Raw genomic sequence first — 16,043 nt, forward strand, 5'->3', positions numbered from 1 at the left:
GCAGTAGACCCAGACTGACGCAACTGAGCCTGTTACCGGGGCTGATCGCAGCTGAACAGCAGACCGTGGGAGGACGGCGTGGGACTTAGACGTGTTTATGCTGCAGGAGGAAGCATTGGGTGAGTATCAAATCTTCTTTTTTCTCCCACTCTGGTTTACTTTAAGAGATAGGATGTACCTTAAAAAATAAACTCAGAAACAACAGGAGCCCGGATAGTGTAGCATGTATTGAAAATGGAGCTAGAGTAGGTAAATAGTACTCACAAAAGTAGGTTGCTTTGGTAGGCAACCAACCAATAAGGCATGTGGAGAATAAAACAAAGAAATATTTATAAAAAAAAACAAAAAACCATTGGGGGAGCAATCAGACCCCACCAACAGAGAGCTCTGTTGCTGGGGAGAAAGGGGGGATCACTTGTGTGCTGTGTTAAAGCCGCAGTGGCCCTTTTTGAGAAAAATGGTCTGGTCTTTAGGGGGGTTTAACACTGCGGTCCTCAAGTGGTAAAATCATTTCAGGCATATCTCTGAGAAATGGTGATTTATGTTGAGTCATAGACTGTATTTGGAGCAAATAACCATCATTTCAGGGAGGAGAAAGGAGAGTAGGGAGGTGAAGGAGAAAGAAAGAAGAAAAGAGAAAGGAAGAAGGAAGAGAGAATGAAGTAAAATGGAAAGGGAGAGGGGGTAAGGGAAGAAAGAAAAGGCAAGCATCCTCATCATAAGAATACATAGTAAACTCTTTAGCCATTTAGTAGCAGAAGCCTCAGGCGTTCAGTTTTGTACTCTTCAGAATATTTAAACAATTCCCAGTTTGCCCATGTATATGTAAACTGGTCTGTCCTGTGAGAGGAGCATCATTTCCTCCATTTGGGCCGTTTTGTGCACTCTGTGCAGCCACTCATGCATTTGACATTTACCTTAATCCACACAAATTAAATAACCCTGATTTTGCATAAATTGCCTTACCGGGCACATGGGTATTGCACATATAACGCAATTTAGGCAAATTATAGGGTGCAAAAACTTAAGTAGATTTAAATATAAAATAAAACTGTGGAATATCTTAAAAAGTCAATTTTAGGAGGAGGATAAATACAGTTGTTCATCTTCAACAGTAAATTCGGGCGCCTGAGGCTAGTGGACAAATCGGGCGCCGCCATTCACTTCTATAATAAATATCGTTTAATGGGTGCCCGGTAGGAAAAAAGGGCGCCGGAGAAAACTAACGTTTTAAAAGCGGCGCCCGGAGACTTAATGTTTTATTACTGTTTCTCATGATTACACATTATTTAATGATTTATACATGTTTAAATATTATTTTTAAACGAAAACCAGTACAATATTTTTCCCAAACATTATTTTTAAACGAAAAACATTACTTTTTTTTTTACATTATTTTTAAACGAAAAAAATTACAGGGGGGGTCTTAGGTTTAGGCACCAACAGGGGGGTCTTAGGTTTAGGCACCAACAGGGGGTCTTAGGTTTAGGCACCAACAGGGGGGTCTTAGGTTTAGGCACTAACAGGGGGGTCTTAGGTTTAGGCACCAACAGGGGGTCTTAGGTTTAGGCACCAACAGGGGGGTCTTAGGTTTAGGCACCAACAGGGGGGTCTTAGGTTTAGGCACTAACAGGGGGGTCTTAGGTTTAGGCACCAACAGGGGAGTCTTAGGTTTAGGCACTAACAGGGGGGTCTAGGGGTTAGGGGTAGGTACAGGGAGGGTTACTTAGTAATTTTTTTTTAAATGTTATTATGCGTTTCATTATTTAAACGAAAGATTAACGTTTTTACAATTGCCGATTTAATACACATTATTTAATGATTTATAACGTTTAAAAACATTACTTTTAAACGAAATACATTTTTAAACGTAATCCATGTTTATCGTTAAAAACCCGGCGCCCTTTTTTCCCATCGCCCCTTTTTAACGTACGCGTCCTTTAGGGTTTCAGCTATACTAACAGAAACGCATACGATTGAGAGATCTTAAATACACATGCATGGTTGCAGGGAAATGCAGCCTCGCAAGGGATTTTTGAACTTTAAAAGTTTTTAGTTCCAAAGGTAATACTTATAATTTACACAAATCAGCATGGCTGCTTTTAAAATATACATTGCGCTTAATTTTGGTTTTAGTTGGGCTTTTACATTGGTTTTATTGCAGATTGGTTACAGTTTGAATGGAGTATTACTGTAATTTTTGTAGGTGTACGTGGACCTTTTTTTTCACCTTAAGCTCAGGTTGTAGTCAAAGATCCATATACACATAGTTCTATTGTTTTTACCATCTGGTTGTTTTTAATATCAGTTAAATACCATAAAAATATTCTTTCCCCTTAATTACCGTGCATCTGCATTTACATATGTACATACATAATGCTCTTCATGGCATTGAATGTTTTTGCTTTTGACTTTCTTCATTACTAAACAAGCATTGTTAATATCTGGAAAGAAGTTTGAGGGCAAGTGGCATTTATTCACATTGTTATCTGTAATACTTTATATTTTCAGGTTTGCTTAGCATTCAACCCTCAGAGCACCCTTGTGGCCACTGGAAGTATGGATACCACAGCAAAGCTATGGGACATAAAGAGTGGAGAAGAGGCCCTCACCTTGAGTGTGAGTTGTTATGGAATGAAACTTCTTCCTGACTATTCATAATGGGATACCTGTATGCTAGGAATACAGTTTTTTCGCCAGATTTACTGTCCGATTGTTCTTCCGATCGATATCCATTCACTTCTATGAGAGAATTGATCAGTAAAACGATCAAAAAAACAGATCTGACCTGTCGGAAATGATCTTTCGAGACATCTATCTGCCAAAAAAACTCAGTGTATTCCCAGCATTACTCAGTGGAATGATTGCTACCACCAATGGTAAAGGTGAAGACCTTCTTATGTCCACATGATAAGAAAATGGGATTTGTCTGGAAAAAGCATTCCATGAGATGTCATTTAGGCCATGATGGGGTATGAGAAGTCTTGAATTCTTGCCTGTTATCATTAGCCTGGCACACAGCCCGCGTCTTCGCATAAGAAGAGACCTGGACATTTCCTAGAATCCCACAGAACTGAGACATGCGTTTTTGGTTTTTTTCCTGTACTATGTTCACTCATTTCCAATGAAGACTCTCACAAGCAACCATATTAGCATGGTAGTCTTATGGCAACCTTCTTTTGCACAATGTGTATAGTACACCTGTCCAAACAAAGGGTCTCCGTGCAGTGGTCCAGTCCATAACACACAGCCAGACTTGTTACTTGTAGACCATTCCACGATCAGCACAGGAGTTGCAATTTATTAAAAACACATCAGTGAATAACACAGCCAATTCAGTCCCTTGGTCTAAAATGGACTGAATTGGCTGTATATTCACCAATGTTTTGTTAATTAAAAAAACATTGTATTGAAACTCCTGTGCTGGTCGTGGAACTGCCTACAGGCATCAGAACCATTACAGATGTACGGGACATGGACACAGTATGGGGCTTGGTCAAGCTAACTCCTGAGATTCATGGCAGCCCCATTTGATTGGGCACCATCATTAATGGTCACCTGAAGCATTCAGGATGTTTGCCTTCTGTAGGCGTGCAGCTTTATTTCTCTAAAGTAAGTTCAGAAACAGATACCCATGTGGCTCTGTTGTAAAAATTAAGCGTTTGTTTAAACCTGTGTGTGCGCTGTTCCTGGCAGAGATCTGACACTGGGGTTGGATTTTTAGATGCTGAGACCGATGTTGAGAGACTTGCAATATCTGTTTATTGCAAAGGTCAAGTCTAGACCTAAAAATGTGATCTAATTCACAGTACAATGCCTTAAATAATGACATTATGTTTGCCGGCAGTTTTTATTATCTCGGGCACCAGAATGTGTTTTGTTATTTACAACTTCCATTAGATCAGCTTAATAATTGCTTGCTCTATTCTGTCTTGGAGTGATACTTGGATGGAGGTTTATAGCTATACTGCACCCACTGTTCACCTCTATCAGAGAGGAGAGATGGATGTGTCAGAGCCATCCCTGCCAGGTCACCTTGCTCCCTGCTGACCCAGGATTTAAAAGCACAATTATACCGGCTATCTCTGTACTGTCTCATAAAACACTCTGCACAGTCCCACCTGGCGCAGTGCGCTGCTTTACACAGTCACTCATGCTTTAATAAATTGCTGCATTTTTCACACACATTTTCCATAGTGAAAACCTGAAAGAGATACATGTTTGAACTTGAAAATGCAGAGAAATGTATTAAAGAGGAACTGTAATGACATACTGTATATACCGGTAGTGGAATGCATTAAAGAGAAACTCTGACCAAGAATTGAACTTTATCCCATTCAGTAGCTGATACCCCTTTTACATGAGAAATCTATTCCTTTTCACAAACGGATCATCAGGGGGCGCTGTATGGCTGATATTGTGGTGAAACCCCTCCCACAAAGAAATACTGAGTACGTACTGAGTACGTTTCCTGTCTGTGAACCTTGCTACATTGTGGGAAATAGCTGTCTACAGCTATTTTCAACTGCCAAAAAAGCATGCAGCAGCTACATCACCTGCCAACAGTAAAAATGTCACCATGTAATAAATGTCAGAATGTAAATTAGGGATTTAAAAGGTTTTAAAATGGGCAAACACTGACTAAATCATTTATACATAATTATTGTAAAAATTAAGCACTATTTTATTACATTATTTTCACTGGAGTTGCTCTTTAAATTATTCAGATACAGATTGCCCAGCAAGCTCATGGTGAACCAGAACTCCTAGGAGTGTGAAAGGGGGCTGAAAATGACCAAAAAGCCTTCTTACTAAAATACTTGCTTTTGAATTAAATTATTCAAGATGGCAACTATTTTTTTTCTTTTTGGTGACATTTAGCAGTCTGGAGTATAGGAATCTGTGAAAGATTAATAGCAGCAGGGACTATAGAGAATGCAAGGGAAGGTAAGCAATGTCTGTTCACTTATACAGACATCTGCTGGAGGAAAGTAACAACCATTTATATGGTCATTCATAATCATAAGCAGATATACTTCAGTACATTAGGTATTATAATATCAGGCATCCCAAGTTTTTCAAAAAAGAAAGAGGGACACTTAAGCCATGCCCCTCTAATCACGATCCCAGCACACCCCTAATCACACATACCATAAACCTTTCTTAAGTAAAATACGTTGTTTTAAAATTCAAACCACACTGGTCCCCTTTCTGTTTTGGTTTGTTTTCCTTCATATTAACACTTGAAAATAAGAAATATATCAATGTAAAGCGTGGGAATATAGTTTAGAGTCAATTAAACACATATTTTAGTAGAAAAATGCATAAATGTACATAGATCTGTACATCAGTCATGAAAGAGGGACAAATGAGGAACAAAGGGGGACAGAGGGACTGTCCCTCCAAAAGAAGGACAGTTGGGAGCTAAGTAATATGTAAAGAAACAGGGGCCTAACTATAGGGGAGCAACCCCTGCAGGGGGTCCTAGAGTTGTAATGGGCCCCAACTACTAACCCTCCCTTCCTCTGATACTGAGGACCATCATGAAGATCAGGTGCTTTTGTAAGCTAGACTTGTTAGGAGTGTGAAGATCATGATGGCCACACTTATTTTATGGCCCTATTAAGATGGCCCCCAGGCCTTAAAGGGCAGCAGGGAGAGGCAAGGGATGGGCTGTGAACATTGGGGGGCCTATCAAACTTTTTTCTGGAAGGCCCCATGAATTGTTGTTATGCCACTGAAAGAAAGTGTCAGATTGTGGAAAAATGTGCAGATCTGTTACTTTCTGTAGCAATCTTGTGGCTTGATCTTTATATCTCTTTTTTTATGGCTTTAGTTTAGTTTTATGTGCCCTTATTATGCATAAAAATCTATTGAAAAATCTGAACTGATTCCATTGTTTCCAAGTATTCTCTCTGGTCCCCAATGGCCTACTGCTGCCAGTGTTCTCTGTTTAGAAAAGCTGAGCCAGTTCTTTGAGCTAATTGTGGGTTCAGATGAGTACAGAGAGATTGTGTCCTTCACTGTAACAGTGATGCTGCCTTAGGGCCTGAACACACTAGCATGCTTCTGTCCACTTTTCAGCAATGTGTATCAACCTGTTACATTGCTGTGTTTATGAGAAGCGGACAGAGGTGTTCTAGTGTTTCCATCACCTTACTGTACGCTTTTGTACCATCTAAAGCATGAGCAGTGTCCTAACTAAAGAGCTTGGAGCCCCAGTGCGAGTTGTACATGAGACCCCAAGCACTGTATTGATATGGAACCCCAAAACCTACCAAGGACAGTTGCAGTGTCCAAGAGGTGTACTAGAGTAAGGAAACAGTTGATTAAGGACTACCACTATTCAATGCACATATAGAGGTTTCCATTACCAGCATTGCACCAATAAAAAGCTAATAAGATAAATGAAGGAGGGCCCCTAGTGGGCTCCTCTTGTCCCGGGGTCCCAGTGCGTTCAAACCTTCTGCATCCCCTATTGCTTTGCAACTGAGCATGATCAGTATGAACTGGACTTTGATTATATGTGCAGTATCCTTTTACAGAATACTTGCACTTTGTAGTTCTAGCAAGTTAGATTCACAGTTATGTTTCTGTTACCTTTGTACATCACCCATCACTTCGCTCCATCTTTCATGCATATCACCACGACCACTGGCATCACTTCATGCCTTCACATCACATTATATGCATCGCTGGAGCCAATCATGTTCCATAGCACTAAAACCATTGGACATACATTTTGTCAAATGGTTCCTCTACGCTAGAGCCTAGATCAGTTTCTGTAGAATAGAGGACCAGCACCGATCTGTAGCACCTGGCCTCCTTGTTGACACTTCCCTTAGACCTCATATATACCTCAGTGCTGTTGGAGACACCTGAACAAGCAGTATGTCCATCCAGGTTAGATAACGACTCATGCTTTTCCTTGCATGTAACGTAGAAATCATCACCTTTCCACCTTATTGTGACACTTGGAAAGTCTACATTCATGTGAATACAGTAGATCAGTCACAATTTTCTATTCAGTGCACAGTTTCGAGCAGATGGTGCTGTAGTTAGATGGATGATCTGTCTCCAGGTTCCTCTATGCTCAGCTGAGTCTATACTGTAGACATCTGGATGGGCAAAGGAGTGGAGATTGCATTTAAATAGTTCTGTAAAATAAATCTCCTCTTAACAATGCTGACATAGGAGTATAACTGGTCATATAGCAATTTGTCCTTCCTGCCCAGGTCCATTCCTGATCTCCTCTGCCGCTCGGCACACAGTGCACACAGCCTGGCAGCTTGTCCTTTCTGCAGTGACACAGTCCTGATCTCCTCTGCCCCTCGGCACACAGTGCACCCAGCCTGGCAGCTTGTCGTTCCTGCTCAGGCCCTGTCGTGATCTCATTATAGCTGAGTCGTTATAGCAGAGCCAGAAGGGGGCAGGCTTGGGCTTGAAAAGACATCAGAAAAGACAGTCTCAGCTATAATGATTCCTGAGCAAAGCCAGACTGAATGCTCAGTCAGGGATTTTATCAAGGCTGTTAACAAGCAGGCTGAGCAGTAAAGAATGAAACCGAAAGCCGGGTAGGTGTTTTCTCTAATGTTCCCACTGATATATGTATGGTAAAATACATCACGGTGCTTCGTCTCTGGTTCTCTTTAAGACTCCCCCTCGGTTGGTGCCTAGGCACCTAGTAAAAGATCAGCTAACCGTGTAAAATTGGGGGCAGGACCCACCTGGTAAAATATCAGGCACCGGGGCCACTCAGCTGATTTATCGCACGCACATATTTTATCGGGCGAATCCTACGGCCAAATTTCCAGTGATAGCCGATCTTTAAATGTGTGCCTATGGTGGCACCCAAATGTAACAGACTTAATTGCACCCAATATTGAGGGAAAGACGTGTTTGAACACAACATTTTTAAGGCCTGTAACAAAAAATAACTGTAAAGCTGGCTGCATTGCTTTAGACTGATACATGATTTTTCTTTAGAGCTCATTTGATTCATGATTCTGTTTTTATTCATCAGGGACACTCAGCAGAAATCATTTCATTGTCATTTAACACGACTGGAGAGCGACTGATCACAGGCTCCTTTGATCATACAGTATCTGTATGGGACATCCCTTCTGGCAGGTAAGCTGTTATGTGCCTGGCATCATAATTACACCCTGTGCTTTTTAACTTAATAGAAGTGCTTAGAGACAGACCGAGCTTCAGAGATAGAAAGCAGAAGCGCCTAACCTTTGCTCCATGATCAAAATGATGTCCGCAGAGTAGCTTTACAACCTGCTCCTCTTTTAATTACTTCTGTATTTGAATTATTGATTACTTTTTGTTATCTGCAGATTAATTATATGAGAGATGATTCATGACTATAGCAATATGCACCAATATTATGAGGAGCTGAGGTTTAAGGGTGAACATGGACAATCTGTGGCGGTGATAATTAACATTAGAAGCAAAGAAAAGAGTCTCATATTTTTATTTTCAGTTATATGGCATTTTTTTTATAACATTGCATCATTCTGTCATATTTGCATTTAAGGCATATCCGTATTTTAAACTATGAAACAGAGCAGAGCTAATGATCTTTTAAACGCCTCTGCAGTAAAAGCTTATCTGAAGTTGTCTTTCACGGTTTCTTTGATGTACAAGTTCTTCAGAAACTAGGACTGTCTCCGACCTAAGTTGGGTCAGAGAGCTCAGATTTACGTAAAGATTTACGTGTGCACGAAGGTTGTTGTGCACACTTTGCCGCGTTAGCGCGCACATGTAAATCTTTACGCGTGCAAACCTTCACACACCTTACATTGCGCGCTAAACGCATAGCACGGTCTATGCTTTAGCACGCTTTTGTGAATCAAGCCCAATATTTGTTGACTGTTGCAAGTACTTGCACTTTGGCAGTATTGTTAGTTCAGTCAATTGTTGTGACCTGAAAGACTTGCTTTAAGCATTTGGCCTAAAGTCTCTGCCTCATTAGCTTTACCCTTGAACCAGCGCAACTGAATTACTCAGAGATCAGTGAACTCTGTAATGTGCTCTTCCATCTTTAGGATATATACTGTATGCAGCCTAGCCGTGTTGAAAGCAAAGCACCTGTGCACACAATCGCTTAATTAACTCATACACTTCTGCACTGTTATCATAGGCCCTCATTTTTTCTGTTTTTCTTCTGCACAGGAAGGTTCACACCCTAATAGGCCATCGAGGAGAGATCAGCAGTGCACAATTCAATTGGGACTGCTCCCTAATCGCCACTGCGTCAATGGATAAAACCTGCAGGGTATGGATATTACATCCTTATATTGTCTATTCCGCCTCCTAACATACAACACTGCTCTGGGATTATAGTAATATTCAAATATGTATTAGAATAGAAATGGAAAGGTTGCTGGATGTGGCAGATGTTTTGTACAGGAATTGGATAATCCTTTGCAGAAGTACTTTTGACATTGATTTGCAATTTGTAATATTTTCAGTCCAGTCTTAGCTTTTGGTAGGAATCATTAACTTTCAACCTACTTATGGGATTACCATTCAGTTCATCTCTGTGTGTTTGTTGTTTGGAGAACCCAGAGCACCTTTCCTGGTAAGATGTGTTATTAATAAATAATCCACAACATTTTAGGAATATCAGATTTGTTCGCTCATAAACTCCTGAATGTTACATCCGTGTGCTGAGGAGGCCTCCGTTGGTAAAACAACACCAGTTTACTTACTTTTAAATATAGAACATATTTCTATGAACTCAATAGTAATGGATAAAATGTCCATATTTGGACAGGTCTACGTATTTTGTTTTCCAGTTTCACACCTGCAAAATACTTCCATTCATTTAGTCATTATGATGGAACAGTTACACAGCATACCTTTACAGGTACATCCACATGTCTTTGAACATTCAGTAATGGTAGTAACCTATACCTACAATTTATTTGTAATATTCCACCTGGAGGACAGAGGTGCTGCTTGGCCCAGGCAAACCAAGCAGCCACTTGAGGCTTCACCCACAGCACAGATCTCCCATGCTGCCAGGGCCACCATGTCTAAGACTTGTATGGCCACCGCTGCCTCCCCGTCACTCACACACAGACCTCAGATCAGGGGCAGCATGAACAAGGGGGAGAGTGGTGTAGTGGCCACGGAGTACACTGCAGATGTGGAAGTGATGTCGTTGCTCCTGTTCGGCATTTGGAGAGTGTCTCCTGATTACAGTGCATTGCTCTCTTCTAGTTGCTGCTGATTTGCAGGTCTGTTATTGTTGGGGATGAGGCAGCAGCAGGAAGCTACTTACCACTCGACACCAATGTCCTACGTGGGGCGGGGGAGGTAGGGCACCTTTGGCTACTTATACTAGGGGGCACTTTTGGCTGGCTGCTTGCCTATACTGGAGGGCTACCTGTTTTTTTTTTTTTTTTTTTTTGATGGGACACCTGGGGGAGGGGGGACCATGTTAGAGCAACAGCCAGTGCAATCATTTAGTGATGTACTATAGTTTGTAGCTGAATCTGACTACAGTGAGATGATGTCATGCTGGTGTAATAAGGGTTTGCAGTTTATTAAACAACCACAGCAAGGCAGTGTTTGAGAAAATGCAGTCCAGTTTACTGCTTGCGAAGAGTTTGAAGGAATATATGATCTGCAAACTACATATTTCCTAATGAACAGGACAGGCACCCACCAACATCTGCTGTGTTAAAGCGGCAGCCATTCAAATGCGCTGCTGAAGAGTGTGAGCTCACTGTCACTTGCAAGTACCACCAATTATTTCCAGGAAGCAGATGTCTTCCTATATATACTAGAATTGAGATGATAAAAATAGCAAAATTAATTTGTAAAACTGAAATTGGAGAAAATAACACAGAACAATTTATCAACCAAGAAGCAATTGCACTGAAAGAAATCTATTCTGTAGTAGGTCATTTTTTGGAGTTGGGCAAATCTATTACAAATTCAGCTTATCTCTTTCTCTACCTTTCGTCTTCGTTTTTGAATAGAAAGAACAAAAATGTCAACACTGTCATAGAAGAACAGTAATGCTATTGCTGACCAAAATATGTGTATTAAGGTGTCCATACACTAAATAAATCACCTAGAAATTGATGCACTAACCTGCTGCCCCATTATTGATAATTATATCAATTTTTGGTTGAGATCGATCACACTGACAAGACATCAATGGGCGGCAGGTCAGGAGCGTTGATAGATTTGACGACTGTATAGCATTGCACTACATCAAACAGTGCAACACTGAGGTTCGATAGATTTATTTTTTTTAACATAGATTTCATGCTCAAATCTATTCAAAAATCTATGTGCAATGTGTAGAAGGATTTGGTCAGATAGATGCCCTTCTGATCAGATTATGATCTGAGAGGGATCTATTTTTTTGCTCCATTGAATAATGCATGGATAACCTTAACAGAATGTAAGAACTTGAAGGGTAGACCTGGAAACATCTTATAGATAAGATAGGTTTCTTGTTATATTCTGACTGTACCCAGTGATTAAATATTGCTTAGGGTCAGCTAATTTAGTGAGATTGTATCTACTGATGAGTCCCCAAAAAGTTTGCTCACCCCTGGTTTAAACTCACAAAGTAGGCAATGGGAGACGGGCATCTTGCTGCCACGCCACAGCCCTGTACAACTGGTATAGTTGATTAATTTATTTAAATCCTGTACAGCGGCAAAAATAAGTATTGAACACATCAATCATTTTCTCAATAAATCTACCAGTATTTGTAATAGGGTTATTGGCATGAAATGTGCCCCAGATGTCAGTAACAACCCTCACAAGTAAAGAAGTTAAAACTAATAAGTCCGTAATCGAAGTTCTGCGTAGTAAAAAGGAATGACACAGTGAACAAGTATTGAGCATATGAAGAAAAGGAGGTGCAAACGTGTGGAAAGCCAGTAAACCAGCTGAAATCTGTCAATATTGAGAAAACAACTCTGCCCTCTATCTGTGCAAATTAATATCTGCTGGCTTAGACCTGATTCATCCTATATAATAATCCTCAAGTGTCTCTGCGTCCCCTGTCGCTGTGTCCGTGCATTTGTGCTACAACGCATGTGCAGCATGGACAGCCATTGGGACAGGTGGAGGACGGGGCCAGGGGGCCGGGCAGGCTTGTGCGCGGGCGGGCGTGTGCGCAGGTGGATGTGTGCGTGGACACGCACGGGTGTGCATGCACGCTGACATGCGGCGGTCAAGGGGCGGGAAAGGAGTGGGGTTGTGAGACAGACCTAGAGCCCATTATATTAACAGGCCTAGGTCTACTAGTGATCTATAAAAAGGTTCCTCATTACCAAGGTATCACACAAAAAAGCAATCATGATGGGTAAAAAGCAAAGAGTTGTCCCGAGAGCTTCACAACCTTATTGTTGATAAACATACTGATGGCCTCGGTAACAGACATATTTCTAAGCTTCTGAATGCTCCAATCCGCACCACTGGGGCCATAATCTGGAAGTGAAAAGAACATCATTTCACTATAAACAGGCCACAAACAGGTGCTTCTCTGATTATTTTTGACTACCTGTCAGAAATCTTCAAATTATCGCAGAGAGCTTTAGAAAGACCTGAAATTAGCAGGTACAGTTGTTTCAAAGTAAACAATAAGTAATGCACTCAAATTGTTGCACAGATGTCGTGTTTCTTTCTTTTTTTTTTTTATAAAACGATATAACTAGGACATGGTCTCTATGCACGGTCACTGCGCAACCCTCACTGCTGAAGGAAAAGCATATGGAAGATGGTTTAACATTTGCTGCACAACATTTGGACAAGCCAATGAAATACTTGCAAAATATAGTCTGGTCAGATGAAACCAAATAAGACTCTTTGATTGTCATTGCACATACCTTATTTGGAGGAGAAATGGCACAGCACATCACTACAAAAACATCATACCAACAGTGAAGTATGGTGGTGGGAACATCATGGTATGAAGCTGTTTTTCGGCATATAGCACAGGCAGACTTTTTTTTGTCATACTTTTTTTTTTTATTGATTTTCAATAAAACATAACAAGATGCATTATGCTACAAGTAAGAACCATATAGTAATATAAAGCAAGAGTATTTGGACTTAGATGATATTGTACAAAAAGTTCTATGGTTTACAATTATAGTTTGACCATCAGATAACAACATAGTAATGAAGAGCTAGTACAACTTTTTTATCTTTACTATATATGCTTAGTTTTCCATCCATGGGAATTGAGTGGTTCAAAACTCTTGTGAAGTTGAAGTCCAATGAAACTTATGGATTCTTTATTAGAAAGGTATAACTATAACTAGACAGAGAAGAAAAAGGATAGTGGTTAATCTGTGAAGATATGAGATATAAAAGAGGAAGGTGATCGTTCTAGGAAGAGATTGAAGGTTAGCCATTGCTACAGTCATCGTACATCATATATTAGACATTAGAGAGCTGTTCAAGTCAGGGCCTTATGCTGGATAGACATAAAAGTGTCTTGTTGGAGTCACGGTATCCATCTTTGGTTCAGCTTATAACATGGTGAGGAGGGTGTGGAATTATTGAGTTAAGGGGGGTGGTAGATGGGAGATGAGTAGGGCCATGAGTCCCAAATTTTGTGGAAGTTGTTTTTTGTGTCCCTTAAGGATGCTGTTAATTCTTCCATGGACCTGGTCCAATTAACCTTAAGAATAACTTCAGAGATATCTGGGGGGGCTATATTTTTCCAAGAGGAAGCAATAGTTAATCTGGTTGCCGTTAGTATATGATTGATCAGGCGATTTGTATATCTGTTCACCTTTGGGAGAGGTTTGCCCAGAATCGTGTATAGGGGATCAAGTGGTACTGTGACGCCCGTAATTGAGGTAATGATTTCTTGGACCTTGGACCACAGGGGGGTCAACAAGGGACACAGCCAGAAGATATGCTCTAGCGATCCCACGTCATTACAGCCCCTCCAACATAAATCCGAAGTACCAGGGTATACTTTAGACAGTATTTCTGGGGTGAGATACCAGCGAAACAAAATTTTGTAAATATTTTCTCTAATTTGTATGCATAATGAGGAGTGTTTGGCGTTTTCCCAAATCTTTCCCCAATCTTCTATAGTTATAGGAGTGGACAATGAGGAAGACCATTTTGACATATATGGGTGGTCTGGGGTCCAGGTTCCCGATTTGGTCATTAAGATTATATAAATTTGCGAAATTAAGCCCTTTTGATGTCCATTACGGTTACATAGTCTCTCAAAGGGGGAGAAAAAAGGGGTAGTTAAGGGTTTGCGGACAATTGAGTTTATAAAGTGAATAATTTGATTATATTCCATGGTCCGCTGCATATTAAAGTTAATTTTATCTTCGAGCTGCGGTCTAGTGTACACTTTCCCTGTGAGGGGATGGATCCAGTTGCTGAGATTAAAATAGCCTAGTGTGAACCAGGTGTTCATGAAGGACTTGGAGAGGCCTGGAGTAAAGTTGGGGTTACCCAGTATTGGTAGTAAAGGTGAGGGGGAGGACTTCAGCCTACCCATCGGGGCCACAATTCGCCAGATGTGTAAAGTAAATTTGATGGTGGGGAGTAGATACTGTTGTGGAATTTTTGGGGTGGTATGAGACCAGAGTAAAGAAGCTAGGGAGATGGGTAGCATGCTAGTCGCTTCAATAAGACCCCATTTTGTATGTACTCTGAGGTTGGACCATTCTGACAACTGACGCAGATGAGCAGCGTAATAGTAGTAGCGTAGGAGTGGTAGTCCCAGGCCACCTTGCTCCCTGGGAGAGGTAAGAATGTTTTTATGGACTCTTGGTCGTCTGTGATTCCAGACAAATTTGTGGAATGCCGTTTGAAGAGATGTCAGCTGAGAGGATGGGACAAGGACTGGTAAGGTTTCGAATAAGTACAGTATTCTGGGTAGAATATTCATTTTTAGAGCATAGATCCGGCCTAGCCAGGAGATTTTATATGCCGTCCATTTATGTAGGTCCTGAAGAATCCGTTGAATAAGGGGAGAGAAGTTGCATTTATATAGGGTATTATAATTGGGGGTGAGATGAATTCCTAAGTATTTAATAGAGTGCGTCTGCCACTTATAAGGGAAATATGTCTGTAAGGAAGTGAGAAGGCTTGGAGGTTCTTTTATAGGTAGAGCCTCTGTTTTGTCTTGGTTTAATTTAAAGCCTGATAAGGATTCATATACGTTTAGAGTGTCATGTAAGGCCGGTAGTGAGGTTAATGGGTTTATTATGGACAATAAGATGTCGTCTGCAAATAGGGAGATTTTATATTCATGTTTACCATGTATAATGCCTCTAATATTGGCGTTCTGTCTGATAGCCTCAGCAAGAGGTTCTATGCTGAGCGCAAAGAGGAGTGGGGAAAGAGGACAGCCCTGCCTTGTCCCATTGTGTATTTGGAGTGGTTTAGAGGGAGCGAAAGGAAGCTTTATTAGGGCCGTTGGGGATGAATAGAGAAATTTAACTAGGTGGAGGAAGGGTCCTGGGAAACCCTGGTGTTCGAGGACTTTAAATAGGAAGGACCAGTGGAGTCTATCAAAGGCCTTCTCTGCATCTAAACTTAGAAGCAGAGAAGGTTTGTCTAATTTGTTCATCAAAGATATAAGGTTAATGGCTTTGTGAGTATTATCTCCCGCTTGGCGACCTAAAATAAAACCGACTTGGTCGTTGTTTATGAGTCTGACCAGGATAGGGTTTAGACGATTGGCTATGGTTTTTGTAATTATTTTTAGGTCAGAGTTTAGGAGGGAAATGGGACGATAGTTTTGTGGGAGTTGAGGGTCCTTACCGTCTTTGGGTAAAACTGTGATGAGAGAGTTAAGTATGGACGTGGGTGGGCTTTCACCTGTCATAATTTTGTTGGCTACAGTTGTTAAGTGTGGGATGAGGATCGATTGGAACAATTTATAGTAGGAGTATGGAAGGCCATCTGGGCCCGGGGATTTGGAAGAGGGCAGTTTTTTAAGGACCTCTAACATTTCAGCTGTAGTTATGGGGGAGTTGAGTACCCTACAGTCCTCCTCTGTTAATTTGGGGAGATTGAGCTGT

General features: G+C 40.9%; 1 protein-coding gene across 1 annotated transcript in view; it reads left to right on the forward strand.

The window, feature by feature from the left end:
- DAW1 (dynein assembly factor with WD repeats 1) overlaps positions 1–16,043 on the forward strand; it is a 103,638-nt gene that overhangs the window by 42,635 nt on the left and 44,960 nt on the right. The window contains exons 7-9 of the mRNA XM_068280528.1: positions 2,512–2,619; positions 8,024–8,130; positions 9,181–9,283. Coding sequence (XP_068136629.1) covers positions 2,512–2,619; positions 8,024–8,130; positions 9,181–9,283 — 318 coding nt within the window. The remainder of the gene's footprint in view (positions 1–2,511; positions 2,620–8,023; positions 8,131–9,180; positions 9,284–16,043) is intronic.

The sequence above is a fragment of the Hyperolius riggenbachi genome, chromosome 4 (genome assembly GCF_040937935.1).
Source record: "Hyperolius riggenbachi isolate aHypRig1 chromosome 4, aHypRig1.pri, whole genome shotgun sequence".
Taxonomy (NCBI): Eukaryota; Metazoa; Chordata; class Amphibia; order Anura; family Hyperoliidae; genus Hyperolius; species Hyperolius riggenbachi.